Here is a 17,348-nt window from a genome sequence, read left to right as displayed (position 1 = left end):
TGAAGAAATATACCTCCATTTCGACTGGAGATTTTAAAAAGGTCACATTCTGGCCTGAGTGACAGTTTTGAAGGAGAAAAAGAAAGAAGGTACCTGTAAGACTGTTTCCTTTGCAGTGTCTGTGGCAATGTGAACCTCTGCAGAGGCACAGTGACAAAGGCACAGAGTGGTGTTTGGGGCACTGTAGGCGGACCAGGCACACAAACTGAAGACTTTCCCAACTGCACCAGCATAAGCTAATTCCTGAGTCCCTGTGTGAGACAGCTCTGCCTGGAGACATCATGCAGCCTGGCAACACCCCATGGTGCTGCTCATCTCAGCTTCTTACTGCAGTCTCCCAGTGGGTGTATTTTATAACCACACTTCAACAAGGCTTCTAGCTGGTTTCTTCTAGGGATCTGCTGGGGCGTTCAGGCTCTGGTTCCCTGGGGGGTGAATCTCTTCACCTGACTGAGCTCCTAGGTCAGGTCAAGAATACAAGCAGTTTTCATGGAAGTACTTGGCATGGTGAGTTATCTCCTGTTCTGAAAGTAGCCCTGGTTCTGCAATAAATACAGATTCACCTAAATGGACTCATTACATTACTAAATTCTTTGAGAATTGCACAATTCCTAGTGGTGATTGATTTATTTGTCAGTTTGTATATGGATATTTCTCCCTGACTTTGCTACAGTTTGCTAGCTGCCTAGGTTCTCTCTGGACTGCAAGCACTTTTTCTAGTGAAGCTTTCTGTGCCTGGCTAACTCATCTGCCATGGAAGCCTGCTGGAAGATGCTCCTTTCCTGCCACAGAAACACACAGCTCTCAGTCAGCTGCCCCACAGCAGCTGCCAGTGTGCAGGCCCATGGCACACAAGGGTGCAGGGAACGTCCCTCACATGTGTCAGCTGGCATAGGGGACGACACAGCACCTCACACACTTCACTTGTTGCTGTGTCAGTAAAGGAAACTGCCTGCAACTTCAGATGTGTCCTGCAGCTTCTGTACAGCAGCTGAGCCCATGCTGGGATGTGGTCTTCTCTGGAGAATGCAAGAAAGGGCAAGGAATACAGAAAGCAACGAATATGAAGCTAATAAAGAGATGCATGTTGGGGTTCTGGACAAAAAAAGAAGTTTTGGAGAAAGGAAAGAGCATTTCTATTCCATCATATTTAGAAGTAGCACATATGTAAAGTTATTTAGCCTATAACTTCAGGTACCACAAAATTAAGGCACAAGAAAATATGATTCAATGATATGATATGATATGATATGAGTAGACAAAGAACAAGCTTTTTTTAGTATATTCTCCACTGTAGTGCTTTGGAGAGCCACTTGAGAACAGACAGCTCAAGAGGTAAGAATGTAAAGCCATGGATTTATAGTGAGTAAATGCTTCCAAACAAACTCATGTTTGATTAAGGATGTTAAACAAATTAAGTGGGTCTGCACTGTGAAATTCAGAGAGAGTTGGCAAATCAATAGTGTTTACATTGGTGACTTCTACAGGAATATTTATGCTGCACATTTAGGGGATGTCTCATTTCTTCTGCTAATTGGGCTCAAGCAGACATCTTCACCAGGGGAGTTATTTACAATTATGTAAGTTGTAAATATAATTGCTAAAATGGAAAGAGTAATAAAGCTTAAGAGATGGACAGTATATTAAAGAAACAGTAAAATCATTAATTTTCTAGGCCATATTAGTTCAGATTGTGCATGCTACTAAGCTTGTCACATGGTACTTCTAAATAATTTTTAAATTTTTAAAATTTGGATACAGAATTTGTAGGAGGTGGGATCACATTCCCTCTTAGAAGACAAACATATACATTATTTGTAATTTTTTAATAACAGAGATATTTTTTAATAACAGATAACATACTTACTTCCATTGACTCCATTGATGCCATCACACTCCATTCCACCAGATCTGTGTGAATCTGAAAACAATGATTCGAGTCGAGTCACTGCTTTCTCCAATCTCTCCATCAAGCCATGAGTCTCTGCCATTCTGAAAAAAATCATTATGATAGAAACAGTGTTAGACCCCTCTCAGTAAAGTCCTTGCTTCATGCTGCAGTTCTGTTCATCTTGTGGCTTTTTCTTTTATGGTAAAACTCTCATTTTTTAAGCACTGTCTTTCTGGCACATAAACATTTGCAGTGAAGCAGCTCTCAAGGGTAAGTTGCTTCTTTGTCAGCAGGGATCAGCAGTCAACTCTGTCTCTTCCTTCTAAGTAGCAGGTTCCAACCACTGCTAGTGTAGCTTTTAACAGTCTGCACATGAACAGCTTATGACAAAATGCAAATATATGCTCCCAGCCAGATACTGAGACAACTGGAATAGTCATAAAAGTAATTGGTAAAATCTTATGCCTACAATGATTTGAGTCAGCATTTACAGAGACTAACATACAGACCCAATTAATACTCACTGATTTTTGAAAAGGCTCATTCTGAAATTTGCCTTGGTCTTTTATACTTTCTAGAAGGACCCAGCCACTTGACTGAAGACTACACAAAAATCCAAGAAGGTCTTCTGTTTATTTTTCTTATATAATTTTTTTCTTACAGAAGCACCCGATATGAACCAGTGTTCCCCAAACTTTTAAAATCATATGCTGATTAACATTTGGATAGAAAAAAAAACCCCAGAGGCCTGCTTGTGCAGTACTGCTGCAGTGCTTTTGGTTTAAGATTAAACAGAAATTAGGTTACATTTTTAACAACTCACACCTTGCCTTCTTTCTTCACAATGTGATTATCTACTCTCTTACATGTGAGGCAGTGTAGGCATTGACATTTTTGAATATTGGCCAATCTCTTGGGAAGAAAGTGCTGTATACCATACAGAGTGAGAAAGTTATATAAGCAAAGGCAAAGCTATGTTTAAATCCCCTATCATTTAATAGAGCAAGTTTAAGGTACACGTTCCCCACTGAAGGTTGGGAGTGTTTGATCCTGATAAGTGACATTTGGCAAGGGGTGCATGTGGTGATGATGGCTCTTGATTAACATGCTCCCTGTGGCCACTTCCAGCCCAGCCCCCACACCAGGCTGCATCCCCTGCCCAGCACCGGGGTGTGCAAAGGCAGGAGCAACAGGGGAATAAGCAGCGAGTCAGAGGCTCTCTGGGGCCATCATCCTGTGGTGTTCTTCCACAAGACATTGATTCCTCTATGGCTCAGACACTAGAATGGTTAGGCAGACAGGGAACACAAGTGTAAATATATTAGTTCCTAAAGAACAGCCTGCTAGTATTGCAGAGATATTAAAGCCTAATAGCAGATTCCAATAAAATGCACCACTATGGAACACTCAGCAACCAAACTAAACATTGCTGCTTCAGTGTCTCCACAGCCAGTGCAGAGTGCCTAAATGTTATAATCAATAAGTAAAGTACCATGGAAATAAATGTTTTCATTTACAAACAAGTACTACTAATTCTTATTAGTAAAATATAGTAATATTTTTCTACTAAAATTTTAAGCATGAGAGGAAATTAGCTACTAGGACTGTGGAAACACGTGCAAAGCTCTTGTGCTCTGAGTCATGCTGCCTTTCAAACAGGGAGGGACTTTCAGACTTTATCAATATACTGAGGTTTGTGTTTGACCTAAAAGTGAAGTAGAAGATTTTACAGCATGAAACCCTTGAAAGAATCATTCTCGTGAGAAAGTTTTGTTTGGAATTTATGGAGTTTTCCTATTTATATTAAATTAAAAAATCAAACCCCCAAAGAGGATGACATTAAACAGCATGCACATGAACAGTGTAAAAATTCAGAGGGGCTCTCTTGTTTTATCATAGAATGGGTCAGGTTGGAAGGGACCTCAGAGGGGTCGTCTGGTACAACCTTCCCACTAAAGTCATCATCCAGAGTACATGGCACAGGATTGCATCCAGACAGTTCCTGAATATCACCAGTGAAGGAGATTCCACAACCCCTTTGGGCAACCAGTTCCAGTGCTTGGTCACCTGCACAGTAAAGTTCTTCCTCGTATTCAGGGGGAACATCTGGGCATCAGCTGCTGCCCACTGCCTCTTGTGCTATTGCTGGGCACCACTGAGAAGAGCCTGGATCTGCCCTCTGGGCACCCTCCCTTCAGATACTGATGGACACTGATGAGGTCCCCTCTCAGCTGCCTCCTGAGGCTGAACAGGCCCAGCTCCCTCAGCCTTTCCTCATGGAAGAGATGCTCCACTTGCTTGGTCAGCTTTGCATCTGTCCATTGGACCTGCTCCAGGAGCTCCATGTCTCCCTTGTGCTGAGGAGCCCAGAACTGGACACAGCACTCCAGGTGTGACCTCACCAGGGCTCATTAGTCATGTAATGAGTCCATTTACGTGAATCTGTATTTATCCAAGCACAGTATTGCAGAACCAGGGCTGCTTTCAGAACAGGAGACAACTCACCATGCCAGGTGAGTTATCCATGAAAACTGCTTGTATTCTTGACCTGACCTAAGAGTTCAGTCAGGTGAAGAGCAAAGGGGTGGGATCACCTTTCTTCACCCACTGGCAATGTACTTTCTTTATACTGCAAAATGCACACTATTCTGTTTGAAAAATCAATTCACCTTAAAAAAACACACCTTAAATTTTTGTAAGGTTACAAATATCTTGGCAGGAATGAGATGAATGGATCAGAGGAGCTTCTGAAATATTCAAACTTTTACGAGAATATTAAAATTTTTCTTAAAACAAAGCACTGTTAATCCTAAAAAATATTATGAGTACATTCTTTTCACATTTTACCCTACTACATAAAAGCCTAAAATAGTGTATATTTTAAAAGTTCTGTTTTCAACCACTCTAAAGTCTGGATGATGTAACATAGCATACTAATACATAACACAGCAAACAGTCAACTAATTTCATCAGTATTTTAAAATATATTTTTAGTATAGCACCTAATTTTTTATGTAAAGATACAGTCTGGTAAGTTGAGTTTTTTTCATTTGCCTTAAAATTTTCCTTGTGATGTCATCAAATGTCACAAAAATTATGCACAAACTTCTATGGAGGACCTGTTACTTTTTGGCCTCTTCAGCCTGATTTTGCCTGTGAAAGAATATGACTGTTTGATGACAAACTCAATGATTTGAGTGCACACACCAGGAGGTCTGAGGAGTCTCACAAATGAGCAGACTTCTGATGTATTACCCAATAAATGACCTTCTGTAAGGCAGTAAAACTACACATTGTGGTGTCAGAAGTTCAGGGGAATAATCCAGCTCAAAAACCTGAAGGATCTTTTTATGCAATACCTTCCTGCTACCACATAGGCTTTTATTCACTATATTGGTCACTGTTTTATTCTAGTCCCATTAACTGGAGAACTACAACGTTCTTCCAAAAGCAGGCATCACCAGCAATCATAGAATAATATATAGTCAGAGTCTTTAAACAGAAGTAGAAACCGTTTTTACCCTAATATTAGGGATGTCAGGTTTCTATTCTTTTTATATAGAATATTACACTCAATAATCATCATCTTTACACTGTCTACCTTTTTATCTGTAGATTTATATAACCATGAGTACATGGTATTTCCATCTATTTCTATACATATGTGTACATGCACATAAGAATACACAGTTATGCCTGTCATGTATGAATAAAGTGCAAAAACATTTTTGTGATTACTGTCCATAACACTAAAAGAGCAATCAGTTGTATATTCAAATCTTACATTTACACCTCTCTTTACCATTAAATGACACAGTGTTATCTACCTTACAAACAACACAGGAATTAAAGTTACTGTTCTAAACATCTCCTGAACAATAGCATGAAAACTCTCTTCATCCATTCTCAATCTAAACACTGACATCTTTGCCTATACATTGAGATTTACATATTTGGCACACGTTATGACACACTTCAGCATTTTCTTGGCCTATATTCAGCTGTTTATCTGATTACTTATTCCACACTGCACTTTGCCTGGTCAAAGAGACACCACAAAGCCACAGCTCAAAAGGAATCAGAATACAAATGGCAAAGCTTGACTCTGTGAAGATACTATCTGCCATGATACAGCATCAGAGCTTATATTATAAATAAATAATAAGATTGGTCTACTTACAGTGTCCAATTAAATCTCTGCACATTAAAGAAAAGAGGATGTAAATATGTCTGTGGCATGCTTCCACTCTCATAAAACATGTTTTTACTTCAAGACAGACTCTCTATCTCACCTGTCAGGATTTTAATTAAAGATTTGAAGTGATTATCAGGGTAAACCATGTATCTTTTCCCAGAGCTGATGCTGACCACCTATAAAGAGTTAAAAATAACAATGCTTTAACTCCCATATAATCCTTATCCAGTTGCTCTCCTGGTGAAGAACATTGTCCTTCACTGAAAGTAAGGTCACCTAAGAGTGAGGAAAGGTGTTAACACACATCTACTGACAAATCATTTAAACACAACATTGGTAACCGTCTCTTGGGCACAAAATCAAGACAGAAGATCCACAGCTCTACCCTGTTTACTGTTAGTGGTATCTCTTTTGGGAGTGTTAAAGGCATGTGGTAGTATCACCATCTGTCATTTCTTCCACAAAAGAAGTAAAGCCAAAACCAGGTAGAAGAAAGCATGCTGAAACTCAAAGAGTGGATTTCTTTTTATAGACAGGCCTTGGGAGATCACTGCTTTCCTCCCCAGCTGTTTCAAAGCACCATTTATCTATTATCAGGGGAAAAAACTTGGCTGTAGACTAGAATTTCCTGACATACTGATCCCAAACAGCAAACTGTAAGTCAAAACACACACATACTGTTCCTGTTACTACTGTATGTGACTTACAACAGAGGACTATATTGGTCCATCCTCAAGAAGAAACAAGTTGTAATGAATGCACAGGGAAAAGCAGTACAGCAGCATAAAGGGGAAAAAACCATATGATGACATACCAGACATGTAAAAATGGAGTTTTGAACAAAGGAGTGGTGCTACCTTGTAAAGTATGAAATGATTCTCACAAACATCAGCAAGAGACAGAGTACAAAGTTCCACAGTTTTTTTTATTTCCTAACATTCTACTAATTTGAAAGGAAAATAAATGTCCTGTTAATTTATTTGCTTTCCTCCCCTGGCCCACTCAGTGCCAGTTCGTCCAAATTCATCTAGCATCTGAAAATTGATGCCAGGTCTCACTCATGCACATCATCTGATATCCTACATGTCAGATTTGGATTTCCTCTCTATTCCAAAAAAGGGCAGATGCCTAAACCAGAATACAGGCAGCCATGTGCATATTAATTGTATTCACCATTGCTGCACTGCCTTGGAAGTGGAAAATCACACTGTCCTTGGAAGCACCTTGCACATGTGCTTTCTCTCTTAGTCTTTTAATAAATTGCTACCACGATATTAAATAAAATACACAACTCCCCAGATTGCCAGCTGGTGCTATCAGAGAGCCAGTCAGGAACATTTTATAGATCTACAGCACCATGTCCTCTGAGAGTTCCTCTGTACAAATTTATGTCAACATACATCAAGGGAGGAGAAATGCATTCCTGAACATCCCCTCAAATTACAAAAGCATCGTACAGCACTTCATTTCTGACACAAACACAGACAGCCTGGGTCTGAAATGGCTCTTTTTCCTATATCATCATTTGACACCTAAAAAATCCAAGCTGTTTTGAGGAAGCAGTCTCTTTGCCACCTTTCCCATGAGACCCAAATTCCTGCTGCACCCCATTCTTGTTCAGAACCCCTCTGGCTTGGGGTCTCTGGAGTTCCTCATTCCCAGATAGAGCTTGGAAGCAGCTCAGTACTGGCTGGGTGGTACAAAGGAGCACTTTGAAATTCTATCACAAAAGATTCTGGGCAGAGAATGCAAAGGGAACAGTGGTGAGAAGAAAGTATGTGTTGGTAGACCAATAGGAACATTACCTTGTATGGTTTGTATTTTGTTTTCCATTAGCTGTAGGGGAGGAATGTAAACAGAGTCTTCTCAAACTGATGTCAATTTGGATTAAACCAGATGACCTCTCAGTAGGGCCCTGTGTGAGAAGAATGATTTGAGTTTCAAATCAGAGCCTTTTTTATTGTTTTGCCCATAAATCTACTACAAGCTCATTTGGGAGCAATTAATTCTTAAGTATAGAGAATTATTTATTTTTTAAACCTAGTTAAAATATTTAGTTTTGTATATCAAACAGTATTAGAATTTTGACCTTATTTTTGTTAAGATGGAGAGTTATAACTGAAATAGCAAAAAAGACAAAAATGTCTGTATGACTTCTGCTTTTTGTGGATGAATGTGCCATTTTCACTATTAAGTTGATCTGAAGTCTTAGCTGACTCTAGCATATCCATCATAAAATATTTCTGTCTGTAGCTCACTGTGTGTGTTAAAGCCACTGTTATGCTATAAAATGAGTCCCTTATGGCTGTGCATAATAGTGTGCTACATCAACTATCTTGTGTGTGGACTTCTTTCTTTGGCATAACCTCTGTGTTTTTAAAGGGCTACTTTTTATAAGCAAAAAACCATTTGCATAGAAGAAGTAAAAGCAGGTTCACGTTGAATCTCTCCCATTTAACCCAAGTGTTTTCCTTTGTCTGGCCTTATGCTGTTGGTACCACAAAGCATAATTTTCTGTTTGCATTCTGGCTCCTCCTCTGCTTTTCTCCCGCTCCTAGTGATCAAGCTGCTGTCTACAAAACCATGTTGAAAAAGAATAGAACCCTTTACTCATCCCACTGTCCAGAAAAAACTGTAAAACTTGCATCATAAAACAATCTCTGTTTTGACAAATACCTCTGACTGTTGATGCATTTTAGATTTCTTATCACATCCCAGTTTAGTCCCATAATATGGGTGAGCAACTGCACACATCAAGCTGTATGTCTACAAGTCAATGTAATAATAACAACATGGACTGCAAGTAGGCCTCTGATAATTTAATACGAATTCTTTAAAATATGGCATGTGTTCATGTATGTGCTTAGTATCTCCTGGAGTATCAGTTCACTTCCTAATTATTGGGAAGTTCTGTGAAGAGCTTCTATCCCTTGCTGAATAATTTTGACTGTCATGAATTTTGTGATCACAAAGAGCGAGTTAATTATTTAATGATATACTGAAGCAGTCAAGACTGCTTGACAGTTTGTGTAAGCATGATTGACTTAAAATAACCAAGGCAACCCAGTTTCTAAGTACATTCTCCTATTCCTTTTATGCTCACTTTTCATGTCACCACTGCTCATGGTCTTTTGTATTGGATTTATTTTCTTTACCCCCTCAAATGAAGTGTATGAAATTTAGTATGTGTGCAATCAACAGAAATGCAGTGTTCTTAGCCACCTCATTTACTATATATTAGTGTTGTGCTCTTCATGTAATCAAGCATCCTAAAGGCCTTACAAACCATTTAATTACCTGTCACAAGTCCAATTACTGTATGTAAGCAGACTGTCTTGCTGAACCGAGAAAATACTGCATGCAGGCATTGATTTTATTCAAGTGCTTCAGTGCAGTTCATAATAACTGAACAGTAAGATCTTTATGCTATGGTTCCAAACAAATTGAATTTGAACTCTCTGAAAGGGTAAATTTGAACTCTCTGAAAGGGTAAATTCCAAAGTACAAATGTTTCAGTACTTCCAGGATGTGAAAGGAAAAAAACAAAGGAGGGAGTTAAAACTAAGTGAAAGGTATTGCAAGCTCTAAAAACAGAAACTGTGAAATTACTTCTGAAGAAAAGACTAGAGTTATTCAGTATCAAGGTTTGTAAAAGTTTTGTTTGCTGCGCTGGTGGCCTTTCACAAAACTTCCACACCCTACTTCTCATGCATATCCATATTATGTTGAAGCCTGAATAGTTGGGCTTGATTTCAGCCAAGTTTGCAAGTGTTCCTGCTCTTACCAGAACACCCTGCTGCAATCTGTGTCTGATGGTCTCAGGCTCATCATGGCTGCTCCACTCAGCCTGTAGCCAGTGGCTCTTCCTCCAGCACAGCAGCAGCCAACGGGGCTTAAGCAAACTTTTTGCCATGAGTCCTCCCTCTGCTCTGCAGCTCAACTGGGATCTTTACTGGTCACAAAATTTTAAGGTCTTCATGCATCCCATTCTAAAACTCATCCCACTGATTTTGCAATACTGCTGGCATTGCAATTTGTGCCTTTGCTTCTGATTCAGGATGAAATGGGCCAGCTGCTACTAAAACAGACCTTTATTTCCGGATATAACCTGGTTACTACTTAAGAGGTCCTAAGCTTTAATGATAATCCATACAACCTGCTCACATACAAGATCTTAGACATTTAACTGTCTATCCCTCCTGTATTTCAGTGTGAGGTCTTGCTAAACACAGAGGAATCAAACTGGACCTACCCTAGAGGCTTGTAAAAGTCAGCCTTTTTGAGGGTGGCTGTTGCTTTAGAGGACCCAGAGCTCTAGGTGAATTAGTCTGCTGTTTCTAGACAATGACAGATTATGCACAGAAATGTAAATGATTCTTTGCATTCCTTCCAAAGAGCAATTAATTAAATATTTAAACTAATACAAAACATAGCTTAAAGCTTAGGATCTGAGCAGATCTTGGAAAAATGTGCCACTATTTAACGATGTAATTGAGCATTTTCCTGTTTCATTTTTTAATATAGCCCACAAAAGCATTAAGGCTTTAATTCCCAGCATACTACTGGTATTTGGAATTCTACGAGCAACCTATTTTGCTTGCTGTTCCCTGAAAAATTGTGGGTCAGACAAAGCAATTGCCATTAGCATATACTCAGGAAAGTAGTCTGAATGGGACCTTTTAAATAACAAAAAGTCCCTGAAACTGATAGTCAGAATACCTGAAGTACACAGGTGAAATTAACACAGCAGTAGGCAGTATGTGTGTAGACTCTAGTGGTGTCTGTGCCATAAAGTCTTGCTAAATGGTGACAGAGGTCACAGACACTTAAGAAGCTCCACACTCCCTACTCTTGATGAAGCATCTGAATCAGCATAATCATTGTCATAGATGCAGCTGTGCTCACGCATGCTTTTGTCACTTCAGCATACAGTGCTTAGTAAAGGTGTTGCTAATCTGGTATAGTTGTTAGCAGTAACATTCTGAAGAAAAGCTGAATCTTTAGAGTTTCAAGTATTATGTAAGCAACTGGAGTGGACTCTGTACCACATGAAAATGACACGTTCCCATTTGTCCCCTCTACTGCAAAAGATGCACTTGAAGATTTAGAAAAAGGAATTTAAATTATTTTTATATATCAAGGGTGCTTTATCAAGCAAAATCCTTTAACCAGTTCATAATAAAGCAGAAGAATAACTGCAAAAAATGTATGCCTTATCTATCATAGGTGTTTCTTTGGTTCTGCCCCAATAAGCACAGAATGTTCTCTTTCATGTAGTCAGATGTTCCAGTAGGCAGCAACTGCAGCTACTGAGTTTGCTGCTGATGCACGTGATGTTAGAACTCGTGCAGAACCACTAAGAATATTCTTTAACATATTTGGCAGTTCATCATTTCTCTCCCTAGAGTTCAAACCAACTGCAACTTTATTGCCACTGATAGGCCACAGATTAAAGCATAGATTAACTGACTTTGTTCAGGTGATGTTGCAAGTCAACATTGAGCCTGAGAGTTGAATACAAGTTGCCTGGTTTTCAGTCCTCCTTACTCACTCTTACTTTCCCAGTATCTGCTAATTCAGATTACCAAGAATTTTGGACCTGGGTGAATTTTAATGACTTTTTTTTTTTTTAAACCTAGGGTGCCCAACATATTTTGCATGGACAATAAAAATGATACAGTGGGATCAGAATATCTAATGATGGGAGGGAATTTAATACATGTAATCTTAGTACCCTTGCTCCTTATGGTATAATAAGAAGCACTTTTCTCCATTGAAGTGAGAGCCACAGCTGACAAAGAATAATGAAAACATGTCAGAGGTTGGTTCTACCATTATAGTAAATAATGCACATCCTCTTCATTTTTATTTAATTGAGAAAACATATTTTATTCATTAAGTTCGGAGTTCTGCCTGTCCACCTTCCACATCTGAGCAGCATTCAAGGGGAAAGACACAAAGGAATCATAGGAGTATTCAGAAGACTTGCATTTTTGTTAAGCTCAAGACCAAAAAGACCATATTGTTGTATGTGCCTGGCATTGTTACAGAAGGTAGATTGCCTTTGTTTTTGTGCAAACTTGCTCAAAATAGAGCCAGTGTTATGAAATCCTGGTACTGAAAATGCATAAAACCAGAAAAAAGTTTACTATCATTTGCATAATAAGCAATTAAAAGGAAATGCTAGGATAAAATTTGCACAAAAATTAGGGTATCACAGTAATGTCTTAAAAGGCCATATTTGAGAGTACTGTATTGAGTTCCAACTCATTCCATCTACCATGTTACTATTCTAAATTATTTTTCCAGTTACATTTCTGAAGTAGGATGAGTCTTCTCATTACAATTTCACAAAACAATGAAACATGGTAGTCCATAAACCACTGTCACTTTTTCCTGGCTTAGAAACAAATTTATAAAATCTGCAGGTTTATCCCACTCAGATCCCCTGCTAAACAGATCCCTTCCAACTACTTCCAAATGGACTGGCCTCTGTGAAGGGTTTTTTTCTGACATTTTCCATCACTCAAAAAACAATTAGGTAGGGTATATAAAAAAAGCTCTCTTCACCAGATGGTCTTTGTTTTTTAAGACTGCCCCTACACATTATAAGATCTGAATCCTACTTGGTAAAAATCCTCAGTATTGATGCTGTAATGCCAGGATACAAATCTACAGCAATCCCCAAAGCAAAGGACAGATTGCACATTTTTGGGTGAGGTCACAACAAGTTCTTCTCGGCTCTGTGCTGGCTGCGTCTCTGGAGGAGTGCTCCTGATGTCAAGATACTGCAAAATGCAGGACCTCGGCTTCACTTCTACCTTCCTCTCGCCCCCTCTGAAAGCTACCTGTATTTGAAGTATCCTTTACATATTTTTATGTAAAGGTATATATTACGCCTTTAGGTCGCTCACCCTAAGATGCTATTTAACCCTTTCTTCTGGGCTAAACCTGCAGGCTCTTCTGCCACCTCCACCACACGCACACCTCCGGCTCCAAGGGATCCAAGGGCTCGGCGCCCCCAACACCCAGCGGCACTATAGCCGCCCGCCTCAGAATTAGATCATCTTACGCTGATTAAGAGAGTTCAGGATCGGCACGGCTTGACAGCCAGGTCTGCACAAACAAGCCGAGGGCATTTTTAATAACCCGTCGGCTGCCGGAACCCGGGGCGGGGGCCGGGCCGCAGCCGAAAGCCCCCTCGGAGTCGCTCCCGGCGCCGACGGGGGGCTCGGCGAACGAGATCCGGCTTCGGCCCCAAAGAGGATCCCTCGCATGCCGTGGTATTTCGCTCGGGTCTCCCCTCTCCCAGCCCAGATTACTCCCTTCCCACTCAGCACCCGGAGGAAGGGGGGGAGGCAGAGAGGGTAAGGTTTCCCGTGCGCAGGCCGGCGCAGGTGACAGGAGGGAAGTCGAGGGGCAGCGCGGGTCCCTGACCCAGATACCTCCAGAGCACTGCCCGCCCAAGGAATAACTCTGCCGCCCCGCCACCCCCGGCCGAGCCCGGAGTCGCCCCCACATCACTTTCCCCCATCCCCAAGATGTCCGCTGAGGCCGCTGCTGCCGCCGCCACCGGCGGGAGCGCACCCGCGGCCCCGGCCGCGCCTGCCCGGCATCCCGCCCCTCCCGCCGCCGCCAGCTCTTGAGTTACCTGTTTTGATGACCCGCGTAGCCTTTTTTCCCCCCTCCTCTCTGCAATGAAAATCCGCGGCCGGTCACTCGCTCCCCCCCTCCCTCGCCTCGCCGCTGCTCTCCTTCCTCCTCCTCCTCCTCCTCTTCCTCCTCCTTCTCCTCCTCCTCCTCCTCAGCGGGAGCCGGTGTCAGTCAGTCACATCAGCTGCCCGGGCAGGCAGGGAGAGCAATGCCCAGCGGCTTCCGGGAGTGCCAAATAAAGACAAGTCCAGAGAGGGAGAGAGACGGTGGCAGAGATGGAGAAAGAAAGCAAAAAGTGGGTGGAGTGTGAAAATGGAGAGAGAGGGAGAGGGAGAGGTGTCTCACGGCGGCGGCTGGGAATCTGCGGGGAAATGGATGCGTGGAGCATCACGGAGGAGCAGGGGACACTGCAGGCAGCCCAGGGTGGATGGCCGCTGATACGGTGGCCCTGCTTTTGCCCGTCGGGCACAGCTTGAGAGGGTTGGGAGTGAGCATCCCACAAGACACTGCTGTGGTCCACAACAGGAAGGAAGAGTGAGGCTTCTGTCAAAACCATCAGACCCCTCACCTCACACGGCAGGGAACGTCGAGGACATCCTCATGTACACCTGGATACTTCATTGCCTGCTCTGGGCTGGACTAAACTGTGTCAGCCTGGCCACAGCTTAGCTGGGCCTATGGTGGGGCTGCTGCCTTCAATCAGTGTGCCATGAAACCAGGACTTCAGTGGGCAAACCCTGGTGCTTAGGCCTCATTTGTCAGGCTCGCCGGGCTTTGCACCAGTCCGTACCCCGTGCCAAATGGAAGCGTGAGTGTTCTGCAATTGTGCAGTGCTTGTCACCACATGGTCCAAAGGGACCTTCACCTGAAATCTGCTTCACGTGCTCATAGCAAATGAATTGGCTTTTCTGCACAGAAGTCTTGGGAGAGGACCATGAATTCACAGCCTCTAGAAAAACAGTATGCTCTGAATGGAAAAAAAAATTATTAGATGGTGATTATAAAAAAGACCACATATATTTTTCAAGTCAATATATTTTTCAATTCAACCATGTGGTTATGTGAAAAACGGTAGCGCATTTTTCTGTCATATATATAGCTTATTTTAGAAGAATTTATGTTTCATTTCTGATGGTCTGACAGCATCACTGTAAAACATAGAACACAAGGATTTGTTTTAATTGTGCAGCAGTTAAGTGTAGGCTGAGGAAAGTCATATTTTAACAAGAATGCCATGGTTAATAGCAGTTCACAGACCTCACATGCCTAAAGTCGATGTTAAGCAAAAGCAAGCAGACTGCAAGGATCTGTCTGGGATCCAAGCTCAGTAATGCAGACAATGTAATTGGCATTGGAAATTGCAAAAAAATCAGTGGCATAGTTTCCCGTATGAAGTGAAACGAACTAGTTCTCCTTGGCGTGTACAAGCAGACAGATGAAATCAACAGAACAGCACATGTTTTAACCAGAGGGTCTTGCCAAAACTTCCAGAAGGGTAAAGGTAATATGGAATTGAAAACCTGATTGAAAAAATGCACAGAACACAGAAACTACTCAAGAGAGACAAGAAACAAGCCAGAAGATCTCCTTCTGGAAGGAAAACCCAAAAGGATTAAGAAACAGTGAAACTACTACACTTAGAGTAAATCTCCAGGTCTGTATTTCTTACAACTCAGAGGAAAAAAAAATCTCAAGACTTGTGTAGTGTCTGCATAATAAGTTGAAACTTTAGGATGAGAAATGCAGTAGAGTTTCTGTAGAATCTCAATTTAATTTGAGAAAATGCAGTTAAGTGATGTGGTAAATAGGTATGATTCATGCAAAATTGAAACAGTAATCATATTGATACAGTAATTAATATTTGAAAATAATAATAAAACAGTTAAAAGATGTAATGCCAAGAAAGAAAGGGAGAGGAGGGTTTCCACCCCCCTCCCCCTGCCCCATCCTGCAGATGTTCAAGGACAGGAAAAAAGCAAGAGATAACAGTTACTAAAAATTAACAGAAAGAAGGGAAAATCTGTTTGGGTCCCAGGAAAATGCCAGCTATAAGAGATTTATTGCTTTGATGCTTAAATGTAGTAATAAGTTAGTTTTGGCTTACATTGTACTGGCTTGGTGCGCATGTGTAACCCAGGGGTGAGTTGAAGGAGCAAGAGTAGAGGCCTTCATCAAAAACAACCCCTGAAGACTTGTGTGACCACCTAAATGAATGGTGGAGCATGCATGGTGAAGGTGGTGATGAGGGCGGAGGTAGAAGTGTGATGAATCAAAAATGGGAGGAGATGGCATTGGCACATGGCATATAAGGGGTGATTTTCACTTGGCAAGCTCGTACGTGAGGTGGCAAGGGTCCCAGAACCCTGCCCTCCGTACCCCGCGGTTATATTTTGCTTTTGCGCTATTATTGGAACCAAATTATCCCATATCTTAATCAAATTATATTGTCAATAGTTCAAGTGCATCCGATTTTATATATTTTCTAAACTATTCCATTAAATTGCTGCTACCTCTAATATTGTTTGGGTTTTTTCTGATGGGATAATTGGGCAAACATAACAGTGATGAAAAGTTTTATAAGCTCTTATTGTAAGAGCTCAGTTGAGCACTTCACATCATCCTTTTATATAATGGGCATACAGAAAAGAAGGAGAAACTATGAGGCATTCCTTTTCTATGGAAAGTTTTATGAGGCTACCAAACGACCATATGCCCTACATGTCTAAAACATGTCTGTAATCCATCTTTGCTCCTGTCTTCTAGTCCTTTCTTCACAAAACAGTCAACTAAACAGTCTTCTTACCACAAGGAGAATTTTGGCAAACATAAAAGGCTTAGTCTAAGGTAAAAGGAACAACAAGAAGTAATAAATTTAGTAAGAAGAAAAAGGGAGATTCAGTAACTGTAAAGTGACCTCATAAAAGGCAGGAAACCCAATGGCAAGCAAAGATATAAGATGTAGTGCCTGAAAATGCTAGAGAAGAAAGCCTTGCAGTTTCTGTAATAAGTAAAGGTAATCTGAAAGGGCAGTTCTACCAAAGAACTTCAGAGCTTTCAATTCAGGCTGAGCAACATCCCCCTAAAGAGAAGAATATGAAAGATGTGCAAATTTTGGACTTTGCAAAATATTATATGTGCAAAAAATTGAGTAGATAGCATGCATTTGTTCTCTTCCATCAGGAAAAGGGATTGGACAGCATTAAAGAATAAGTTTTGAAAGTGGGTGTTGGAATTGACGTCAAGTGAAACACTGAGCAAGGAATGACTGGAACATCAGGCCTTGGGACTGGCCACTTTGCCCTCAATCTAACAATACATTCAGATATACAGAAATTACATTGATGCTTCAAATGTACATAATTGAAACATTAACAGTTAAAGATTTTTATTGATGTACTTTATTAGTGAAGACATGGTCACCAACTTCCAGATCAAAACATTCTGAAGAAGCCTTAAAATTCTAACTTGGGCCATAGTCCTCTTGAAATTTTGAGGAGCTCCTCTTAAGCAAAGAGGTGCGGTAATAGCCCTCTTGCAGGAAGTTACCCTGTTAAAATGTAGCAGTTCATGGAGTCTAGTAGATTTGATTTAATACAACTTTACGATTCT

General features: G+C 40.9%; 1 protein-coding gene across 3 annotated transcripts in view; it reads right to left on the bottom strand.

The window, feature by feature from the left end:
* CAP2 (cyclase associated actin cytoskeleton regulatory protein 2) overlaps positions 1–13,817 on the bottom strand; it is a 68,176-nt gene extending 54,359 nt beyond the window's left edge. The window contains exons 1-3 of one of the 3 annotated variants that reach the window (XM_059482166.1): positions 13,738–13,817; positions 7,892–8,001; positions 1,868–1,992 (exon numbers count right to left, since the gene is read on the bottom strand). In XM_059482166.1, coding sequence (XP_059338149.1) covers positions 1,868–1,991 — 124 coding nt within the window. In that variant the 5' untranslated portion in view covers position 1,992; positions 7,892–8,001; positions 13,738–13,817. Of the gene's footprint in view, positions 1–1,867; positions 1,993–6,071; positions 6,161–7,891; positions 8,002–13,737 lie in introns of those variants that run through there. The other 2 variants (XM_059482157.1, XM_059482149.1) reach the window with 2 other exon arrangements.
* Between the last annotated feature and the right edge of the window lie 3,531 nt (positions 13,818–17,348).

This window comes from Ammospiza nelsoni, chromosome 1 (genome assembly GCF_027579445.1).
Source record: "Ammospiza nelsoni isolate bAmmNel1 chromosome 1, bAmmNel1.pri, whole genome shotgun sequence".
Classification (NCBI taxonomy): Eukaryota; Metazoa; Chordata; class Aves; order Passeriformes; family Passerellidae; genus Ammospiza; species Ammospiza nelsoni.
The sequence above is the reverse complement of the archived record's forward strand: the minus strand, read 5'-3'. Positions and strand labels throughout refer to the sequence as shown.